Genomic DNA, 24583 nt, shown 5'->3' with positions numbered 1-24583 from the left:
AGGAAGAAACAATAAAAATCGAGCAGAAACAAATGAAATAAAGACTAAAAGGCAACAGAATATATCAACGAAAGAGCTGGTAAAAGGGTAAACAAAATTGATAAACCTTTTACTAGACTCATCAAGGGGAAAAAAAAAAAAGAGGGAGAGAGGACCCAAATAAATAAATCAGAAATGAAGGAACACAATTTACAACTGATACTAGAGAAATACAAAGGACCAAAAGAGACTACTATGAACAATTATACACCACCAAATTGGACAACCTAGAAAAAATGGATAAATTCCTGAAACATATAACCTTCCTTTTTTTAAAAAAAAAAGATTTTATTTATTTATTTGACAGAGACAGCCAGCAAGAGAGGGAACACAAGCAGGGGGAGTGGGAGAGGAAGAAGCAGGCTCCCAGCGGAAGAGCCTGACATGGGGCTTGATCCCAGAACTCCAGGATCACGCCCTGAGCCGAAGGCAGACGCTTAACGACTGAGCCACCCAGGCGCCCCACATATAACCTTCCTGAATCATGAAGAAAGAGAAAATCTGTACAGACGAATTACTAGTAAGGACACTGAATTAATAATCAAAAACTTCCGAACAAACAAAAGCCCAGGACCAGATGGCTTTCACTGGTGAATTCTACCAAGCATTCAAAAATTTAATATACACCCTTCTCAAACTCTTCAAAAAAACTGAAGAATAATGAGTACTTACAAATTCATTTTATAAGGCCAGCATTACCCTAATACCAAAGCCAGACAAGAACACCACAAAAAAAGAAAATTATAGGCCAACACCCCTGATGTGCATAAATGCAAAATCTTCAACAATTATTTGTAAACCCAATTCAATGTTGAAAGGACCTTGCATAATGATTAAGTGGGATTGATTCCTGGGATGAAAGGATGGTTCAACATCTACTAATCTATCAACGTGACACACCACATTAACAAAATTAGGGATAAAAAATCACATGGTCACCTCAATAGATGAAGAAAAAGCATTTGACAAAGTTCAACATCCATTTAAAATAAAAATGCTCAACAAAATGGGTACAGAGGGAATATACCTCAACATACTAAAGGTTATATGTGACAAGCCCACAGCTAACATCATGCTTATTGGTGAAAAGCTGTTGCTCTATATCAGGAGAATGCCGAGGATTCCCACTCTTACCACTTTTATTCAACATAGCACTGAAGGTACTTACCGAAGCAATTTGGAAAGAAGGAGAAGAAGAAGGGGAAGGACGGAGAGGGAGAGGAGGAGGAGGAGGAGGAAGAGAAAGAGGAGGAAGAAGAGGAAGATGAGGAAGAAGAGGAAGAGGAGAAAGAAATGACAGGCATTCAAACTGGACAGGAAGAAGTAAAACTGTCACTGTTTGCAGATGGTAAAATTTTATACACAAAAATCCCTAAAGACTATCAAAAAACTGTTAGAACTAATAAGCTAATTCAATAGCTAATTCAGTAAAGTTGCAGGGCACGAAATCAATACACAAATATCTACTGTGGTTTCATACACTAACAACAAATTATAGGGAAGAGAAATTAAGAAAACAATCCCATTTAGAACTGAATCAAAAAGGATAAAATACTTAGGAATAAATTTAATAAATTCAAGGAGATGAAAGACCTGGACACTGACAACTATGATAACGATACAAAAATTGAAGACACAAATAAAGAGAAAGATATTCCATACTCATAGGTGGGAAGAATTAATACTGTTAAAATGCCCATATTACTCAAAATAACCTACAGATTTAATGCAATCTCTATTCAAAATTACAACGGCTTTTTTCACAGAAATAGAACAAACAATCCCAAAATCTGTATGGAACCACAAAAGATCCCAAATAGGCAAAGCAATATCTGGAAAGAAATAAGTTGGAGTCATCATGCTCCCTGATTTCAAAGTATATTACAAAGTTTTAGTAACCAAACGGTATAGTATTGGCATAAAAACAGAACAATAGATCAATGGAACAGAATAGAGCCCCCAGATAAACCCATGCATATATGATCAAATAATTTATGAAAAAGGAGGCAAGAGCATACAATGGGGAAAGACAGTCTCTTAATAAACGGTTTTAGAAAAACTGGACAGACACAAGCAACAGAAGAAAATTAGACCACTATCTAACACCATATACAAAAATTAACTCAAAATGGGTTAAAGACTTGAATGTTAAGACTTAAAGCCATAATACTCCTAGAAGAAAACGGACAGTCAGCTATTTTGTCATCTCTCTCGGTGATGATTTTTTGGATCTGATTCCAAAGTCAAAAATAAGAAAAGCAAAAATAAACAAGTGGGACAGCATCAAACTAAAACCTCCCTGAACTGCAAAGAAAACTGCAAGCAAAATGAAAGGGCCACCTACCAAATGGAAGAAGATATTTGAAAATCACATATATGATAAGGGGTTAATATCCAAAATATGCAAAGAATTCATACAACTCGGTAACAATAAAACAAAAAATCCAATTAAAAAATGGGCAGAGGATCTGTACAGACATTTTTCCAAAGATGATATACAGATGGCCAATAGGCACATGAAAATATGCTCGTTATTACTAATCATCAAGCAGTGGAAATCAAAACCTCAATGAGATATCACCTCACAACTGTCAGAATGGCTAATATCAAAAAGACAAGAAATTAGTGTCAGCATAAATGTAGAGAAAAAAGACTCTCGTGCACTGCTGGTGGGAATGTAAATTGGTGCAGCCATTAGGAAGAAAACAGTATGGAGGTTTCTTAAAAATATTAAGAATAGGACTACCATATGATACAAAAATTCCTCTTCTGGATATTTATCCAAAGAAGACAGAAACACACATTTGAAGTCACATATGCACCCTTACGTTCACAGCAACATTATTTACAATAGCCGAGTTTTGGAAATATCCTAAGTTTCCATCGATGGATAAATGAATAAAGAAGTGGAATACTTCTTTATATATGATGGAATACTCACTCAGCCGTAAAAAAAAAAAAAAAAAAAAAAAAAACACGAAATATTGCCATTTGCAACAACATGGATGGACCTTGATGGTATTATGCTAAGTAAAACAAGTCAGACAGAAAAAGACAAATACTGTATGATTTCACCTACAGATGGAATCTAAAAAACAAAACAAATGAATAAACAAAACAGATACAGAGAACAGATTGGTGGTTGCAAGACAGGAGGAAGTTTGGGGGCTGGGAGAAATGGGTGAATGAGGTCAAGAGGTACAAGTTTCCAGTTATAGAATAAATAAGTCATGGGTCTAAAATGTGCAGCATGATTACTACAGTCAATAATACTGTGTTGCATATTTGATAGGTGCTGAAGGAATAAATCTTAAAAGTTCTCATCATGAGAAAAAAATTTTGTAACTTTGTATGGTGATAGATGTTAACTAGACTTACTGTGGTGATTTAGAAATTCTTATAATAAAGATGTGTCAAACTCATACACACACAAAATAAATAAATTAAAACCACCACAGTAAATACCGCATTTTGTGTAATCATTATAGTAATTCATTTGAATTCTCCATTTTCAAATGCTGAATTGTTCCATATTTTAAGGCTTAATTACTCAAGTGCTTATTTTACTAAGTGATTCTTAAGAGAGGAAATACATTGGCCACAAATATTTTAAACAATGCTCAATGAAGATTCTCCTTCTTTTTTTAAAGTAATGGTTCTGTACTTGAGAAGTTGTTACCTCAATTATCCCAGATCTGATATAAAATTTATGTTCTTATAGTTGAAGGTGAAGATTTTTTAAAACTTTGAAATAGTGTTTATATGTTTTTCCTGAATAGATATCACATTTATCCATCTTATCACAATATGATACATAAAACAAAGTAAGAAATGCATTATCATAATGGTATAAATAGCATCTAAAATGTTCAATATTATTGAGAAGAATATGCTTATTGTATATCTTAAATGTGTTTATGTACAAACACAAAAATATGGACAAAACTACCTATAAAATGATATAGGTCTTTGGAATGCACAAATGTAATATTCAATGTTTTAGTCATTTGCTAGAGGCCAGAAATGTCCATAATATGTAGTTATTTGTGTTTTTTTTTTATTTTTTGAGAGAGAGACATTTCAAAAGCATACAAGGGTGTACAAAACCAGTTACTTAGCTATCAAATACACCTGCCAATCAAGTCCCACCATCTCAACAAAATTTGGTTACTCTATTTTGGTCTTATTTGAAGTCAGATTTAGTTAATACGATGTTAACATCACTATGCTACTAATGTAATATAACCCATTATAGGTGGCAGACGTTATTTGTATTAACTGTGATTTTATTCTATATGGAGAAAACCATTACATGTCTAAAAGAACAACTTCTATTTACATGAAGGTAGAGTCTGCAGCATATTTGTAAACTTGGAGATTTTCTAAAGACTCAGGACATATCTTTTCTAAGCGCCAAGAGTTTGCTTCATAAGGACTATATTACTAGGATGACAATACTGTCACTAAATACTCTGATTTTTATTACACCCATTTAAAACATGTCCAACTTTCTAGAGCATGTCTTACCATTAATCACAAACAAGCTGAATTTTTCAACATCATTTTCCATGCAGTATTACTATTTCCAGGCAAATATTTCTTCCATGGCTAATAACTGAGCATTCTAATTATAAATAGTACCATAAATCGCTGGAATCCATAATAAATAATGTTTAAAGGGTCAAAGAATCTTACAGGCAATTGGCCATTTTTACACTGGAATAGCAAAACATACAGCTTTTCAATACAAAGTATAAGAGCTTTCTATTCAGGCAAGCATATAACCTATCAAAAAGCATGTTGACTCTGTATTTGGCAAGGTAAAGCAAAGCAAAACAAAACAAAAAGAGAGAGAGAGAGAGAGAGAGAGAGAGAGAGAAACCTGTTAGGCTTGTGTAAACTATTTTGCTCTGCCAAAGAAGAAAACAGTTCATATTTCTCATTATATGCATGCACAGTGCGTCCCTGCTATGGCATAGGTATTCAGAACCGTAGAGATCCAGAAGTTCTGAGGTATTGTGAGATATAGAGATCACCAATATATAGATTATATAACACATGTAAACTCACCCTTCTAATCTCACATCCGGAAGACTTCTGTTAAGGGCAATCAAATCACTGGCCATAAGGTTAAACTGATTGATTTTAAACAGTTCTTTCATTTTCTCCTGGTCATCTTTAGGAATCAGCACAGCCTTTCCCATTTCTCCTGGCCCTTCTTGGTTTCTTGAAATAACAGCTGTAAGACACACACAGGTACAAACACACATACAAACACACAGATAATGAACTGAATAAATAAACTCACGTGTGAGATTAGATTCTGAAGTCTATTATTTATATACTGGCTCAATAATATAATCATCGAGTCTTTATTGTTTACTTACAAACCATACACTACACTGATAAGACAACCTATTTTAATTCATTATCTCAATGCTGCATGTTATCTTTTAAGTCTAAACATATTATATGATTTTATTAATCATTTAGACTTGATAAGCAATACAAAGCTTCGAAACTTAAAACTTCTGTCATATTTTTAAATATAAATTATTAGAGAAGGGATGAACTCGGGCACTAGGCAGACAAAACTGTGCAAAATAAGAGAACTTTTGAAAGTATACCAAGATAAATTTATTTGCACATCCAATTAAATGTTTTGATATTTCACATATCTACTCCCATTGCATCTTTATAAAAAGCAAGCAAGGGTGATAACCCATCTCAATTGCAATTTGATTCCTCTGTCAAAGCATTTTCAAAACATAAAAGAATTTTCGTAGTGGTGACATATAATTTCAAATGTCCAGTTGGATTTGGACACTATGTGCTCCGTAACTGGAACTTCACAACAATATTCTGGGCTTGACTATTTATTAAGAGAACTCAGGATCCCATATACAGGGTAATGTTCTGGTCATTTCCCTCAAGTTATCACTACACTAATATCCCCTCTAGCTCCAAAATGCATGGCTCAATATGCATATGCGTGTGTGTGTGTGTGTGTGTGTGTGTGTGTGTGTGTTTTCGTGCATATGTGTATGTATATGTATGTAAATATATAATAAAAAAATTCCAGTCAATCCTAATGGACCCTTAATTTACTCTTCATAATGATGTTAAATTAAGTTAAAATGAAAGGAATGTGGTCTGGTCTTGACTCTTTCAATGTGCTGTTATTTTATTTCCTAACACATTAATCTTACTGAAATTAGCTTCCCACATTATTTAAAAGGACAAATATTTGGGCCCAGATTACCTTAAAAATTGTAAAATTTATAAAGGATCTAAAGCCTGTGAAAATAATTTGTAAATTATAACATTTCATAAAATACAAATTCCAAAAAAATAGAATAAGCTTGAAACTAGAACATAATTAGCAAACTTTTGTCTGCCTTGATGTTTATCATTAGAGAACATCTAGCCTGATATTACTAGTACTAATAATGACTGGATCACTCAGTTGATTATTCTCTTTGAAAGGTTATGCTGACTTTGTTATGACATGAGCCAGACTACAAAAGAGAATAAGCATTTCTAAGGACCTTCAGATATGGGTATGAAGAAGGAAATAAGCCCAGAAACCCTCTGATAAATAGAAAAACAGTAAGAATTGGGAAAATTTTAAATGAAAAAATTTATATGTATCCAACCCCAAACCATTTAAAAAGTTGTCATCTAGAGAAAGTTTATAAAGAGCCTCACTCACTTTATGAAGCAAAAATAGAAATGATGACAGGAATTTTATGAAAAAGCACATTTTAGTCAATTTAAGAAATAAAATTCTAACAGTAATATTTTACTTTGGGAGTTAGTATGGCTATTATCCCTAAAATCAGATGAAGTTGGTCGAGTTGTCTTTCAGTGAATTTGTGCTCTTGGTGAGATGCTGGACTTGGATAAGTATTGAGTTTCCTTCCATTTCTAGGGTTTCTTTTTCAATTATTTATTCCACAAAAAGAGTTAAAAATGAATTTCTGTAGTTCCCTCTGATTTTCAAGTAAAGAACATGATCAGGCTACATAATACCTAGTTACCATTAATATTTTATGAATGTGTATGTATATTCTATTTTTTTCGCATTAAGGTTTCAGACCAGAATATATAATCTATGCATACAGATATAGATATGGATAGATTATATATTCTGGTCTGTGTTCAGCATATATATAGATAGATAGATAGATATTGCCAGAAAAAATAGGATTAATTTTTTTTCTGATAAAAATTTTTTGACTTTTGGATACAATAAAGAATGATTTTAAAAAACATAAAATATTTCAAAAGATAGAGAAAAAAATAAAAGTGGCTCATTATCGACTTCCCAGAGATAACCACTATTAATATGTTGGTTCATATTCTTTTACTCTCTCTCTGTTTATATATAAATAGTAAAAATATATTACTGTGTCTTTTCATACACATGGAATAATACTAGTAATACTAAAACTTGATTTTTTCCCAAGTATTTCTTGCCTCTACTTTCATGTAGATTGATCTTATTCTTTTTAGTGACTCTGTTGTATTCTAGTCAATGAATCTAAGTTTATTTAACTCATATCCCAGTTGGTGAATAATGGGGTTGTTTTCAGATCTTTACTATTATAAATGATGCTGCATAATATTTATAACAATATTATCTTCACTACAAAGAGTAATAAACATCTTTCAAGTACTTATGAGGTGCCAAACACTTTGCTATACACTTTATAGACAGCATTTCATTTAATTCTCAAAGGATAGTGATATCTAAACACGGTATGTAACTTGCCCAAGTTCACATATCTAGAAAGTGTTGAAGTGGTGATTACAACTCAAATCTGTCTGATTCTGGAGCTGAAACTCAACATTTACCCAGCAAACACTTCCATACATATATTTTTGTATACTTGTGCTAGTAAATGCATGGTACACATTTATAAACACAAAATTGCTGAGCCAAAGGTTATGCAGTATTTCACTTAAGCATGTATTTTCAAATTAACCACCAAAAAATTTTACTAATTAGCACTCCCTGTTGCAGAAAAACAGTACTACTTTCTCCATACTCTTGCCAGCATTGTGTAGTATCATTTTCCCCCCAAAAAGACAGGAAATAATTATATCTTAGTGTTCTTTCAATTTTCACTTTTTAATAATTCATTGTTTTAGTAATAAAATGTATACATTTAAATATCATTGTTGTCATCAGCTGTTGCATTATAACTCATATGCCTATCATCTCTGTTTTGGAGAAATGGGATAAAATTCTCAAGAAAGTTTTTTTTTTCTTTTTTCAGTGTCGTATGTTGTTCATTTTCTCTATTACCATATATATCCAAACCTCTTGTTTTGTTTCTATCCTTAATGCCTTTGGAATTCCTATCTGTGTTGAACACAACCAGGTGCCATGCTACCAGCAAGTTCCCATTATTCAATTCAACAATCAGCCAAGGTCAAGTACTTGGGCAGGGTAACTGACAAGAGAAGAATGGGAATACACCATTTAAAGTTGACATTTTCTCGTAAAAAATGATGGAAGTTATGGGAAGAGAAAAAGAAAGATTTTTTAAAAAGTAACATGCTAAAAATAGGGGTGCCTGGGTGGCACAATGGTTAAGCGTCTGCCTTCGGCTCAGGGCGTGATCCTGGCGTTATGGGATTGAGCCCCACATCAGGCTCCTCCGCTATGAGCCTGCTTCTTCCTCTCCCACTCCCCCTGCTTGTGTTCCCTCTCTTGCTGGCTGTCTCTATCTCTGTCGAATAAATAAATAAAATCTTTAAAAAAAATAGTAACATGCTAAAAATAAATAAATAAATAAATAAATACACACACACACACACACACACACACACACACACACACACACACATACCTGGTATTTTAAAAAGAAAGCATAGAGCTCAAGGGAAAACCTAAGAAAAGAGCATCAAAAGAATAGCTGTTCAAAATAATTTCCTTAAATAAAATTTAAAAAATTCTTCAGAAAATAAAAAACTGATTAAAGAATTTGAGGTTAAGAATTTTTAGATATTAAGAAAGCAATTCACCATTTACAGTTTTTAAAATTCCCCCTATACATTCCAACAAAAGTATATCACATTGCAGAAAAATGCACCAGGGTCAACATCTAGGAAGCCGACAGGGTTAACACTTATTCTACGTGGAAAAGACACGGCACTCAGCTACATCTTAGGGCATGAAGATCAAGTTGCACACAAAAGTATTTGGTTTTTGTAATATATTCAAAGGTGCAGCCATTTGCTTTGCTTAGCATTCTAAGGATGACATGTCAGTGGTAGTAAGAGTAAGTGTGATCATGTTATAAAATTATCATCAATAAAAACAAAATTGTCATAAACAGTATCCTTACACCTAGAACCAGTTAGCAAGCACCTGTAATCATTCTCCTTTATTATTCTCATTTTCTTAGTGGAGAATAGATAACAACTTAATGGGTGCCAGGTTAAATGTCTCTTCCCTAAAGTTAAATATTTTTTTCTATAATTGCCTCTAATGAATGCATATTTGACATCTTATGAAATGTTTTTCTCTTTTGCGTGAGCAGACCTATTGGTGTTTTTCACCTTGTTCAAGCAAAAATGAAAAAGAATGCTAAGTAATTACACTGCGGAACTAGCCTTTTTCTTTTTCTGGGTCTTACCTAGAAGAATGCATCTTTCTAGAAAGTACTTGCTAGAAAGTATTTTATCTTCAATTAACATAAATAGGAAATGGGAAAGATTAAATAATTGAGTATGTGGCTTATCTCTGATTTTCATTTTGTTTAAAAAGCAACTCCTATTTTTTTTCTTACCTATTGATTTCTCTCCTCTACATAGCTAAAAAAAAAAAAAAAAAAAAAAAGAAGACCACCTACATCCAAACAATATCATGTTCCCCCACAGCCAAACTTTAAAAAAGAGAATCATCATTGAAGAATTGATTCAACTTTTCTGCTCTAACAGGCAAATGTAATACAAAAGGCAACAAAATCTATATGGTTCCATTATTATTAATTTGAACATGAATGGAAATGTCCCAATTCCAAAGCTAGCTTGAACTGTAAAAATAATACGCTGTGCTCTAAGTTATTTTCTTCCTAATTATACGGAGAAATCATTAAAAATGATAATTAGTTTCACTCAAAATGACACTGTAAAGCTTGTAGAAATATAAAAGCATAATCATTACATATATGTGTGGGTATATGTGTATATATATATATATTTCATTTTTTTAACATAGTACATAGTACAAAGATTTTAAGGAGATTCACTTTAATCTTAGAATTCCTATTGATAAAAAGAATAACTACCAAAATATAAAAATATAACTATAAACAAACCAACCAATTAATCTACCAAAGGAACACTATCTATTAATTTCATTATTGGTTACATAGATTGCATTATGAACATTTTTTTCAGTTGCAAAAATGTTCCATTAACAATGAGCATTATTTATTTGAAAAAAGAGAGATAAGACAATCTATATCTAGGAAAAAAATCTGAGTAAGAAACTTTTTAAGTTTCTTTCCTTTTATATATGTGTGTGTGTGTATATATACATATATATTAAGGTTTTATTTATTTATTTCAGAGAGACACAGAGAGACAGCATGAGTTGGGGGGAAGAGCAGAGAGAGAGGGAAACTGAGAATCCCAAGCAGACTCCATGCTGAGTGCAGAGCCCATCATGGGGCTCAATCCCAGGACCCTGAGATCATGACCTGAGCCAAAATCAAGAGCTGTACACTTAACTGACTGAGCCACCCAGGTGCCCATTAGGTTGATTTAAAGTAATAATTTTATTTTGTTAAAGAACACAGTAATATATGATGTATGTTGGTAAAAGCATGATATTGAACCAAAACCTAATGTGCCATGCCCTCCAGGAAATTACTTCAAACTGTATTTCTATTCTCAAATTTACTCACTTGTTGATTTCTGTCTATTTGCCTTTAAAAGCTTTCTTTTTGGTAACACTACAGCTTTTTCTCTCACTTTTATAACTTCTAATTTGTCAACTGTAATAAATTTAAAACCCTGACTTTCAGTCTCTCTCATATTTGAATATTCATACTCCATTGCTAATAAATCAATTTCTCTAAGACAGTGTTTTTGGTTTGCCAATCATAAATGTGTTTGTGGGGGAGTCAGAGATGAGGAAGTCAAACCATCACTGGGACACACTTCTACCATCCAAACCATTTTGCCTTCCCTCAGGATTCCCTGGGCCATGCTCTTTTGCCAACCTAGAGACCCTGAATTTGTCAAGGGTAATTCTTATTTAGGAACAAGGAAACTTATAGTTACTTACTTAGGCCCATTTCTGTTAGAAACAATAACAGACTTCAAATATAAATATTATAGCATTGATATTACAACATATAGCTTAATATATATTAAATAATCAAATGCATTGTATTTAATGCATAAATAAACAGCAATTCATTTACTATCTTTTTGAAAAACAACTCTATACAGCTTTTATAAATCTGACACATCTGGCAATAACATTTTTTTTCATTTTTTATCCTAGCCATATGTGGTATTCTGATTTTTGTCCATCACATTTCAGTAACTAGATTTTTATGCAGCAATAAAGTTGTAAATAGCAAGCCCTGACTGGATCAAGTCCAGCAGACATTAGCTACTGTTTCCCAGGAGGGCCTCCCGTTAGGTATTAATAAGGTAGTATTTCTACTAGCTAGCTAAGTGAGAGATCATCTGCAGAATCAAGGGGACACTGACTGCCAAACTTTCGTTTATTTTTAAATAAAAAGTATATTATTTTTATGATAAACAAAAATAATACATGCTCATTTAAAAGAAAAGAAGAAAGTAAGATGGTAGAGATAGACAAAGATGAGAAAGAGAGTGGGGGGCACTATGAAAAAGAAAGTGAACAATCATTGAAACCACTGCTTGGATGATTAACTTTAATCTCTGCAGAAACATACTTATGTATTTAAAATAGAATCATTCATACACACTGAGTTTTATCATTTCATTTAGCATGATCATTATTATTAATGCTTATTTTTATCATTTAAAAAGCAATTGTGGGACTCTTTCTAAATAAATATGTGAATCCATACCTACTTTCTATTGGCTGCAAAGTATGCCATAGCTTGGCTATACCATGATTTATTTAACCAATCCTTTTTCACTGAACATTTATGTTGTTTCAATAATTTTTATTATAAATCATGATTCAATTAATATACTTTGTAATGCATCCACCCTTATAAATTTGTCTGAAAATTTGTTTTGAAAAAGTGGCAGAAATTTAATGAAGAAATTACAAATTAACCATGCTATATAGGAATTATACTTTTAATCATCTCTGACTTTCCATATATTCCTTTGCCTAGGAAGTATCTTCTATCTCTGATGACCAAAATAGTCCCTGTTCACCAATTACAACTTCAGGGAAAGGTAATTGTTCTTTTCTCCATGGTTTTAGAGCTCTTTAACTTTACTCCATTATCCTTTTATAACACTAAATTACCACTACCTGTTTACATGTTATGGCAGAGAGTCTAACTATTGAGCCCATTTTCTCTCCTATGTGGACACACGGCCAACATTCCCCAGCCTCCCCTGTGGTTAAATGTGTCTTATAACTGAGAATGGAAATGATATGAGCCAAACCCAGGCCTACTGATTCTTCATGCTTTTTCTCTCAATACAGCCATTCTGGAAGCCATGTTGAAAACAGCAAGGGATGGGAGAGCACTTGGGTGGCCCAGTTGGTTAAGTGTCCAACTCTGGATTTTGTCTTAGGTCATGATCTCAGGGTTGTGAGATCAAAGCCCTGCATAAGGCTCCCTGCTAGGTATAGAGCCTGCTCAAGATTCTCTCTCTCCCTCGCCCTCTGCGCCCACCCCCCCCCAAAGAAAAAAGAAGAAAGAAAAGAAAACACGGCCAAAACAAAAAGACAGTAACATGGGTGTATGAATCACTACTTGGAGGAGAGCCACTGACTAATAAGGTATATATATTGCATAATTTACATGAAAGAAAAACAACTCTATTTTGCTAAACTGTTGAGATTTGGGACCTATTATACCCGATAGCGTTATTTTTACTAATGCACCTCGTTCTTTCCCCTTTAGTCTATGAAGACTCACCAATGCATTCTGCCTCAACCTAAAGCCTGGTACTGTTCATTCAATCAGTGAGCAAGTTGGAAAAGATAAAAGAAAATTTTCAGACAATCTAGTTCTTTGGAAAGACTGATGAACAGAGGAATTAAAATAGAGGTTTTCCCCATCTCACAGATGAGTAAAAGTGTCCACTGTGGTATTTTAAAAAAGTGAAAAACCTTTAGTTTATTAACTAGAATTTAAATAAAAAACTTAAACAAAATACTGTTTTGTATACTTGAAATTTGCTAAGAGAGTAGATCACCAATATTCTCACCATTAGGAATAAAAATATTTGAGCTGATAGGTATGCTAATTAGTTTCATTGTGGTAATCATTACAAAACATACATTTATATCAAAAAATGACATTGTACACCATAAATCTATAAAATGCTTATTTGTCAATTATACCTTAATAAAGCTGGAAACTGAATAAATGAATGAATATTATATGCCAATGCACACAAATACTACAGTGGATGCCCATTACACATCTTCCTATAAGGTTCCATATAAGAAAATGAAACACAGCTTATAAACAATGACTCAAGAATTCTTTTTAAAAAAATATATCCTAAGGAAGGATAGATATATTATGTCCAAAGTTTTACCTACATAGATGATTAAAGTAGTGTTATGTGTTTATACATGGAAATAAAAATGTATATTCTCTCTCTCTGTATATACATACATGCACACACAGTAAATGCTATAAACTGTGTTAGGTACAATGAAAACTGCAGTAATTACAAATTTCCTATACAAAAGTATGTAATGATATGGAAGATGTTCATATAATAATCAAATGAGAAAAAGGGATCGTGAAACGATGTTACAAAATAAGTCCATTTCTATAAAAAATTGATTTCTGTGATGTATAAGCACGTCGCCAGTGAAGATTGGCAGTGGTTCATTGGTTTAGAGGATCTTTAACATTCTTTCCTTAGCATTATCTGTATTTTCTAAATCAGTTCATCACCTCATAAGGTGATTTCAACCACATATTAATCAGAAATCAGGCTTCAGTGAAGACAAACACAACTCGCTGTGACAGTGACAGGTACAAAGTAAAGTCAGTATTGTTGGGGACAAGAAAACAGAGGGATCAGTGCTGGGTGGAGTTCCTGAAGGAAGGAAAGCCTCTCAATGCACCCCACTGTTCATAGCAGCATTGTCCACAATAGCTAAATTGTGGAAGGAGCCGAGATGCCCTTCAACAGATGACTGGATTAAGAAGATGTGGTCCATATATACAATGGGATATTACTCAGCCATCAGAAAGAACGATTTCTCAACATTTGCTGCAACATGGACGGCACTGGAGGAGATTATGCTAAGTGAAATAAGTCAAGCAGAGAAAGACAATTATCATATAGTTTCACTTATTTATGGAACATAAGAAATAGCAGGAAGATCGGTAGGAGAAGGAAGGGAAGAATGAAGGGGGGGTAAACAGAAAGGAGAATGAACCACGAGAGACTATGGACTCTGGGAAACAAACTGAGGGCTTCAAAGGGGATGGGGGTGGGGACTGGATAGGCTGGTGATGGGTATTAAGGAGGGCACGTATTGCATGGTGCACTGGGTATTATACGCAAATAATGAATCATGGAACACTACATCAAAAACTAAGGATATACTGTATGGTGACTAAAATAAAATAATAACAAATTATTATTAAAAAAATGTACATAAGATGAAAAGCAGGTAGATCGCCCATAAGGAATTATGTTTTGTTTTGTTTTTTTTTTTTCCAGCAGGAAAGTTTTTCCCAGGAGCTTCACTACAACTTACAGCTAAGGAAAACATTTAGTGCTGAGCAAGGACAAGTAGAAAAGTTCTTGGTTTCTTTTTAGGAAAAAGCAAATTCTTAGATTAGTATAAAATGTTTTCCTTCCCCCCCCCCCCCACAATCATCCTTACAAAACATTCTACACACCTATTAAGCAGTGCTATTCTTACATACAGTAAGAGGTTGTTTAGCACATGTTACAGTCATAAATGTTTCCTGGAAACAATTGGCCCAGCATTTAAAGTGTTCACTAGGGTAATAAAATAATATTGAAATATGAAATTATTTCCTTCTACATTAAGAATGAGTTTCCTCATTAAAAGTATTTAAAAGGCCTTCATCTTGCAATGGCTCTAGTAATAGCCTTAGTTTGAGCTTTAAGTAGGAAATCCCATTCCCCTACCTCTGTCTGCCTACACTGCCAAAAAAAAAAAAAAAAAAAAAAAAGAATTCTTTGTTAACAAAAGCAACAATTTGGGCTGCAGCTGCTTTGGGAAGCCCTTTGTAAAGGCGCATTTCAAGTGGAACAATGATCATTTTATTTATTTTATTTTGGGATTGTATTTATTTATTTGAGAGAGAGAGCATGCACACAAGTGGGGGAGGGGCAGGGAGAGGGAGAAACAGATGCCCCGCTTAGTGTGGGCCCTGCACAGCGTTCAATTCCAGGACCCCGAGATCATGACCTGAGGAGAAGTCAGATGCTTAACCTTCTGAGCCATCCAGGCACCCCAACAATGGTCATTTTAAAGAAGCCCCTTACACAGCCCAACATTCAGTATAAATTATTCCTAATTTACACAATGATAAACTCTAGGCATTTGATATATCATCACCCATACGATTCATCAAGTTTGCAAAAATATACCCACTTCACCCACCCCCTACCCCCCATCCAGCATAAAGGGAAAGATAGCTTGAGGTAGAGATCTACACTAATCTTTGAGCAGTAGCTGACAGGTTGGGTCTCTGGTAAGGAGGGATTTAAAACAACCCAATGGGAACGTAGATGACAAGAAGTTCTGATGAAGTATATAAGTGGTCCCCTTAAAAAGAACATAAAATATGGATATTCATGTCCCATTTAATCATCCAGAGAAGGCTTCCACTCCAGAGGAACCTCTCAATCATCAGATGAACAAAATCATCTGTCCTATAGCTGTTAGTCTCTATTTTCAGGAAATCCAAGTGTTTGTTCAATGGGAAAGATACTAGTAGGCCAAGATAACATAAGAGACTATGCCTAGGTTTGACAGCATAAACTTCTCACCATAGCTGAAATGGTTACGGCCAACCAGCTAGCCAACAGCTAGCAGAAGACAACACAAAGCCATTCATATCAATCAGCCAGTTGATTCTACTGGACTCCTTTTATCACCATGGGGAAATACGTTTTTTACAGGAAGAGACACATCTGAAATCTGTCTTCTCTCATCACAATTCTATCATCACCACAACTTGAAGGCTTACAAAATCCTTATTTTCCTTGGATTTTGACATAATCTTACCTCAGAAAAGGGGAAGTAATTTGTAACAAAAGAAATGCATCCATGGGTTCACCCAAAAAACCACCAGTCTCAACATCTAGAAGCAGCAGACTTGGTAGAATGGAATAATTTCTAAAGGCTGCTATAGCATCTTTTGGGAGACAAAATCTTGTGGATCTGTGATGATGTCCCACTGGATGTTATAGACTTTACACCAATATCCAATGCTTGATGTCATCTCTCCTACAGACAGAATGCCCAGGTCCAGAAACTAAGGAAGATAGCAAGAGTGGCCTCTTTCAGCAAATAGGTAGAAGAACATTAGTTTCCACAGAAGAAATGCTTCCACTAGACAACACAATCTCTGCTAAATTGGAAACCCAGTATGCCCTCTGGCCATCATAAACTCCTGAAGCTATTAAACATACTGGCAGAAAAAGGGACTAGGATAATGGTTGAGGTGATTGATGTTATTTAACAATAGGAAATCGGATTGCTGCCACACAACGGAAGCAAGAAGAACTATTTCTGGAACCTAGACACTCCTCTAGATTGCCTCACTTCTGTAAAAGGCCGGGTAACAGAATGATGAAGCAATCCAATCAAGGCAGAAGCAATCAAAGGCTCATACCCCGGGAGTATATCACCAGATAAAGAATACTACAGCCTAGTCACCGACAGAGCTTAGAATACACATTGAATGGATGTAGCTAAAAGAATATATAATTGTCGTTTAAGGTCTCGTGAGAAGTTATGTAAGTATGGGACTATGGAAACTATATTTTATGTTAATTAAGAATTTCTTTCCCCACCTTTTTTTTTAGATTTTCTTATATAAAGAGTACTAAGGTTTGCTAATATTTTAGATTTTGTTTGGGAATACGACTAAACTGACATTAATTCATGAGGCTATGGATTCATGTATCTCTTGTATTGAGACACATATAGGCTATGCTAGGTAATGGGATTCAGGTATCCCTTGTATTGAGACACATATTTTTCATCTGGAAAAGAAAAGATGCTGAGAATAAAGAGCAGTGGAATGCAGGAAATTTTCAATTTCTTCCTGCAGATCCACACTCTACTCTCTTTCTCAAATTATGTCCAAGGAGGCTGACCTGTATGGGCTATATCTGCACACTTCCTCTCTGGTGTCAGATTGGATCTGGCCAGTGGGAGGAACCAGTAAGAGTTTGGAGGGTGGCAAAGTATAAAGTCAAGTTATCTACTCCCTTGGTTCTTCCTTGGGTAGTGGCCATCACCTGTCCCCAATCCAAAGGCCACAGTCTCTGTCAGGTGGCCCTCTGCAAAAAGGTATTTCTTATGAGTTCATATAATTGCTTCCTCCCTTTCCATTTAAAGACTAGGAGTAGTGATGATTTAACTCCTGATTACTAGTCCAGTGTACAACCAACCACTCCTTATTGGTTCATCTAAACTCTGTCGACTCCTGTGTGAATAGTTCTTGTATTATACTTTCCTTGGCTACTTGCTTGAAATGTGCCATCTGTTTCCTGCTGATAAAAATTTTTAGAAAGGTATGCGAGAGCTGTAGTGGATAGCCAACTTACATGATAAAGGTTACAGTTAAACCACTCTAACAAGCACTTAACCCATCATTTTTTCTGTATTCAATTCTACTTTTCAATTTAACTCCTTAATATGCTTTCCTAGAAGTCTTCAACATTTTGGGGAGTCATATTCTTCAAACAATTAAATAAATGACTACATATCTGTAATATATTATGATTATTTGTTGATGATTAATAGAGGTATTATAGCAAACCAAAAATAAAAAAAAATAGAGTAAAAAAAAAAAGAACAATTCTAATAGTTTCTTTTTCCACCCCAATAAAGTACCTTATGCATCCCTGGAGTGTAATAGTACATTCTGGAAATCACTGTCAATAAATCAATCATAACATGCATTTCTCCTTGTGTCAAGACATTTTTCTGTCAAAAATAGTTGTTTGTTGACATGGTTGGTTGGTTGGCTGTTACACAGATACTATTTCATTTCATTATTCACCTCTCGATGCTGAGCATGGGGTTAAACTTCTTACTGATTATCCTTAATGGCATAATATTAAGAAAAAGAGAAAGTTAATGGATAGGTTTTCTTAGGGCAAAAATATGGATTAGGTTCAAGTAGTAGATGTGATAATAACATTGTCACATTTCGTGGAATCAGGAGTGTTAAGATATGTATATACGTGTGTATTCTGATTTGTGGTGGTTAAAGTGGGGTTGGGAAGTATACAAAAACTGGAAAAGGAAGTTCAGAATGGTGGGACACATAGAGTGGAATCATGAAAGTACAATTTGCTTGTTTTATTCTAAATATTAATCAGAATGTATTCCTTGAAGTCAAAATACTGTCAGTTTCTATGATACTAAAAACATCATGAGGTTAATGAAGGTTTGTAGTTTACATTTCTGAATGATCAGATATAATTCTGAAAGAAAGCTTGCATATTTCACCAGAAAACTTATAAAAATGAAATTATATCAGTTCTTCAATTTAGCTGTCCAGTAATGGACTCAGATTTCCTATTACCTAAATGGTTACTTGATCTTTAAATCAAATCCTTTTCAGAAGCTCCAGCAATAATTGCAGGGCATCAAAATAAAATGATATAAATTTGCTACAAGGGGTACCATCATGTGAAATGTAGAATTTTGATAATTATTGTTTCATAGAGAAAATTTCTACTGGAAGAAAAAAAAATTCCAATGTTCTACCCAAACTGAAAGCTAACCTCAGCCATCATGTATCTAATCACTACCTGCCTCCTACCGCCACCCCTTATGTTTATGTTTTGGGCATTCCAACATTTTATTGGCCATCTGTATAAACCAGCTGCTGATCTTTGTATTTATTCACAGTCATTATAAATCTTATTGCTTAACATTAACTTATACTGAGTTTTGAATTTTCTACTGCCTCTCGGCATTTTCTGTTAATTAATAATAAAAGCAACTAGGACACTAATAATGTACTATAATAAAGGATGACTTTATATAACAGTTAAAAAATTAAACTGAATGTGTTAGTTGAATAATGTAAATATGTCATTAAAATTTCAGAAATCCATCATATACATATACCTTTGCCCTTTTTAAAGTATCCAAAATCCCAGAAACTTAACCATTCAAAACACTGAAGACCTAAGTCAATACTCATTTAATAAGCATTTACTGTCTGTGCCAAAGATATATGATAATTCTAAAATTTAAATGTCATAAAAATCAAGATGTTCAACCATCAATAAGGTACATGTTTAAATGAAAATAATGAAAATAATCTTTCTTAAAACTCATCATAACTACATGAAATATTGTCAGATATACTCTGGCTTTTATTATCTAAGCCTTGTTTTTATTTGTTTTGTTTTTTAAAGGGAATTTTGGTTACATCATATGGTTAAAGGCATATTGTGGGTACTCACTCACCTAGACAAGCTACAGATTAAATTAGTGAACCAATATTTAAGTCTGAGGATAAACAATAACCTCTTCCTTCTTCTTTCTTTATAGTTTCCTCTTAAAATCCTTAACAGTCTACCTGACTATATAATATGTATATGTATGTATATATACACATATATATGCTTATATTTATGCTAGAAGTTATATAAACACACACACATACACATATAAATATATACAGAATTTTTATGGTGATATTTAAAATACTTTTATTGATATTACTTTTTCTTTCATATTTGATGATCTTCACCTTTTCATAACTACATATGAAACTGTTTAATTTTCATTATGTATGCATTGATAATTTAAATCCTGTACTACTTAAAACCTATCATGATAGGTTAAAATTTATTTACAGTGATTATGCACTCGAACTTGATTTTCAGGGTAACTATGAACCTTTTGAGGAATAATTTTTTAATTTATTTTAACCTGAAGAAAAAAGCAGTTTACTCTGTCGTAGTTGCCTGCCGATGTTTAGTAATAGATCTGGCTTTCTATAGGAGTAAGTAGTAGTAGTCACTTTAGGAAAAAGCTTTAAAATCTCTTTATATTAGGGGTTTTGTCATACAATAGGTAATTCCATTGCAATTTATGGTTAATAGCTCTTTATTCATTGCTACTGGGAAGGGACAACTAATTTAACATCTATCATTATATTGTTATATTTTCAGTTATTTTATATTTACTCTTCTGCATCACTGAACTAATTGGAATTATTTTCTTATTTTATAGCACACCTAGGTAAAAACACTCCAGTGATTTCGAAATGAGTTGCTTTTTTTAAGTGCAGCTATAAGATGAATGTTCTTTTAGAAGTGACCTTTCAGATTGCCTATTGATCATATGTTAGTTCGTCTTCCATTGCAGCATACTAAAAACACTTCACTACCCCTTAGAACTTGTTTCCTTCCAGCACTATTTCTGCACTCTGGCCCCATTTTTCCTATGTACTGTCCTATTTCATGAACTCTCCAATGAGAGACCAGTTGGGTGAAAAGACTGACAGGTACATGCGTGGCCATACTGACTTGCATTCATCAAAACTCACCCCCCCCCATATCTTCTCAAATTATACTCACAATATCTCAAGATTGGAAATTTAGGTGTTTTGCCTGAATGCACAAAAGTGTTTTGAATAGAGAATTGCTTAGAGCTGGAGTATCTCTCTTTGCATTAGCTATTTAGAAAATTGAGTTGAGTTTAGTGGGCAAGTTAGTCATGCAAATCATCCATGATCTTACCAATAGTTTATTACAATTTAAAGAGTAAATGTATTTTTCTCAGGAAAAACAGACTGTTGGGAGAATAGAAAAGGTAGAGTAATGCAGTAAAGTTCCTTTTCATATTAAGTATCACACCAAACTAAACAGAATCACATGATAGCAGCGACTTGCTATTCCCTTGCCTATGAACTGACATAATTGGTTCACTCATTGAAAAGTTGTCAGGGATCCTCAGCTTAAGATGCTGAAGAAGGTAAATTAACTCTCTTGTAACAAAGCATCTGGGACCATTACATAAAGTCATTCTGCTCATATAAAAAGGTGCTCCGAAGACTTTAAACCAAGCTACACATGGAGGTCCAAGTTAGAATTAAAAGTTTTGTTTTCACGGTAATCATTTTGTGAAACTCTGTTCATATTGGTCATCTTTTAACCATACAGAATAGCAAAAACGAAGTGAGGAAGATGAAACCAAACTTTGTCAAGTTGAACTGCGAAACGTTCAGTGAGATGCAGTCCTTATAGAATATAACTAAGGAATTCCTTGATCAACAAAAATTTGTTCTCCTTAGAGTTTTCCCATTTCCTCCTATTTTTTCCTCAGCTAATGTAAATTATTGAGATCTTCTTTTTGTCCTGTCAGATGCCAATGACTTACCAAGGCAGTTTGTAGCCTTCTTTCCGATGTGCAAATTATCTACTTCATGCAGATTTCATTTCTCAAGTTTGGGACAATATTTCATGAAACAATTTCAAATTCTATTCTCATGTGTATTACATATTTAGTTATAATTGTTCAGATGCAATTGAGTGTTTACCTGTTATAAGTGTTGGACATGATGGAATTGTCTTTCACATTCATGCCAATTCAATTCAACAAGCATTTATTTTCTTCTATACGCCAGGCTCTATTTGTGATTCTTGGCATATATCAGTGAATAAATATATTCTGTGAGAAATATATTTCTCACAATAGAGAAAAAAAATTCCTACTCTGGTGTTCTTAGATCTTATAATATACATTCCCTAGTACTGCTCCACCCACCAACAGTTTCCATTTCCTTCCATGTCATTCATTCGTACTAGTACCACTAGAAAGTTTTCAGTGAACACTTGTGCCTTATGTCCAATAGAAATGGTAAACAAACAAACAAAAAAACAGGTAATACTTAAATTGTGTTCATGTGTTAGACACTGTTCTAAACGTGTTATATATATTAACTCATTTAATCTGCATAATAAGTATATGGGGTGGACACTATTTGTCATCACTCCAATTTTACAAACAGAAAAATACAGAAAGCTTAAATAACTTCCATGCTTGCCCAGTTAATGAGTGAAGCCCTGATCAAAACCAGGGAGCAGAAGCTCAGATTTTGTGCTATTTACACATACACAAACATACCTGTATCTGTTCAAAATCTCTCCAGAAAAGTTTATGTAGCATTTCTTTTAATGTGGTTACTTCAATTATCTGTTCAATAGTAATTCAAAACTCAGTTCACAATCTCTGATCTAGCTGAAATTATGCTGTATATTTAAAGTCAATTTAAAGGCATCAAATTCCACTGAATAAGTCTCAGAGCACAGTAATCTTTCCCATTCTTAATCAATTTAATTTAATCTTATGGTTACTGATTTAAAACTTTCCTCTTTAATTCTGAACTGATCATTCTTCATGTTAATTCAGAGAATTCATATCTGTTAAAAATAATTAAATTCTCCCTACAAGTGAGAGATATATTAACAGAATAATGTATATATTTTACTACTCCCTAATACCATGATTTTTCTGGGTTGTGACAAAATATAGGCAGCCTACATTTCTAAATATTTTGTTGCAGACAAAATGATTCTAATAATTGCATAATTATTTCTGCAGGAAATATAAAGTATATTTAGATACTTTATTTGGAATATTGTTCATTGGACACAGACGTATAACAAAATATAAAAGAATAAACTTCACTGCATCAGATTAAGTAAATCAATTTAATGCATAATAACAAATATGCCTGGCTCTTATTCTGGGTCCATTATTCCAGGCTGTGAGCATATTCCTCCTGGCTAGAAACCTGCAAATGGTGGATATGTCTTTTTTTCTTTTTTATCACACCCACATAATTATTAAATATATAGCTCCCTTATCTTGCATATAAATGAGATTGCCCTCCTCTCAATGCTTAAATATCTCAAGATAATGAAGCAGATTATAGTTATGCCCATTTTCAAGTAAGAGAGAGAGAAAAAGAAGGAAATCCAGATATGTTACTAATTTTAAGGTTAATTACTGGCCCTCATAATTAGGATATATTTTTCAAGACTAACTTTAATGATGTATTATTTAAATATAATACACTCATGTGTGCAGTCCAATTTTTTTACAAATGTATATAGGTTTAACCACCATTTCAATCAAAAAGCCGAATATCCATTATTCTCAAAGTCCCCCTGTTTGTTTCCAGTCACATAACTGCTTGGACTTGTTCATATGTTTTCTGTCACTATAGTCTAGATTTGTTTTTATAGCATTTGCATGAATAAAATGATACAGTATGTATTCTTTTGTGTCTGACTTATTTCCCTCAGTATATCAAAATTCATCTATATTATTGAATATATCAGTAGCCATTTTTCTTGAGTAAACACCTAGAAATGAAATTGCTGGGTGGTCTGGTAAGTATATCTTCAACTTTATACGAAATTGCAAACCTTCCTCTAAATCACATTCCTACCAGCAATGCATGACAGACCTAGTTGCTCCACATCCTTGCCATTACTAGATATTGTTATCCATTCTGATTTGGTCCTAAAAATGGGTACGTAGTGATATCTCATCATAGTTTTTTTTAAGGGTAAAAGTATATTATTCAATAGTTTTCTATAGATTTATAACTTGTAACTACTTAGACAAATGATATGGTGTCTATCTTTGTTATCTTGATCTCCATCTGATAAATCTTTGGAGGTGAGCCTATACTGAGGCATTGTAGGGGCATTAATAGGCAAACAGTTACTTTCGATCCCCTACACCATTTAGAGAGGACTTTATAGAAACACACCTTGGGGTCCCTGGGTGGCTCAACCTATCTGACTCTTGCTTTTTGGCTCAGCTCATAATCTCATGGGTTGTGACATAAGCCGGCATTAAGCTCCACACTCAGCATGGAGTCTGCTTAAAGATTCTCTCCATCTGCCCCTCCCCCGGCTTGCTCACTCTCTCTCTCTCTCAAATAAATAAATTAAATTAATCATTAAAAAAAAGAAAGAAAGAAATACACCTTACGTTAACATGAAAGAAATTCTTTCTCTAGGTTGACATTAAAGGTGCTGACCTATGTATCTCTGTCAGTTAATCATGGTCCCATTTCTAATCTTTTTTGATCTCAGAAGTTTTTATGGATGTGCCCTC

The 24583-nt window shown here is 33.6% G+C and overlaps 1 protein-coding gene across 2 annotated transcripts in view; it reads right to left on the bottom strand.

Annotated features, from left to right (window-relative positions):
• The window catches only part of GALNT13 (polypeptide N-acetylgalactosaminyltransferase 13), a 512016-nt gene that overhangs the window by 278462 nt on the left and 208971 nt on the right, over positions 1 to 24583 (bottom strand). For both annotated transcript variants that reach the window (XM_045781744.2, XM_045781753.2), the window contains exon 4: positions 5110 to 5278. In XM_045781744.2, the coding sequence (XP_045637700.1) occupies positions 5110 to 5278 (169 nt within the window). The remainder of the gene's footprint in view (positions 1 to 5109; positions 5279 to 24583) is intronic.

This window comes from Ursus americanus, chromosome 1 (genome assembly GCF_024610735.1).
Source record: "Ursus americanus isolate L20-20 chromosome 1, mUrsAme1.1.p, whole genome shotgun sequence".
NCBI classification, from domain to species: Eukaryota; Metazoa; Chordata; class Mammalia; order Carnivora; family Ursidae; genus Ursus; species Ursus americanus.
The sequence above is the reverse complement of the archived record's forward strand: the minus strand, read 5'-3'. Positions and strand labels throughout refer to the sequence as shown.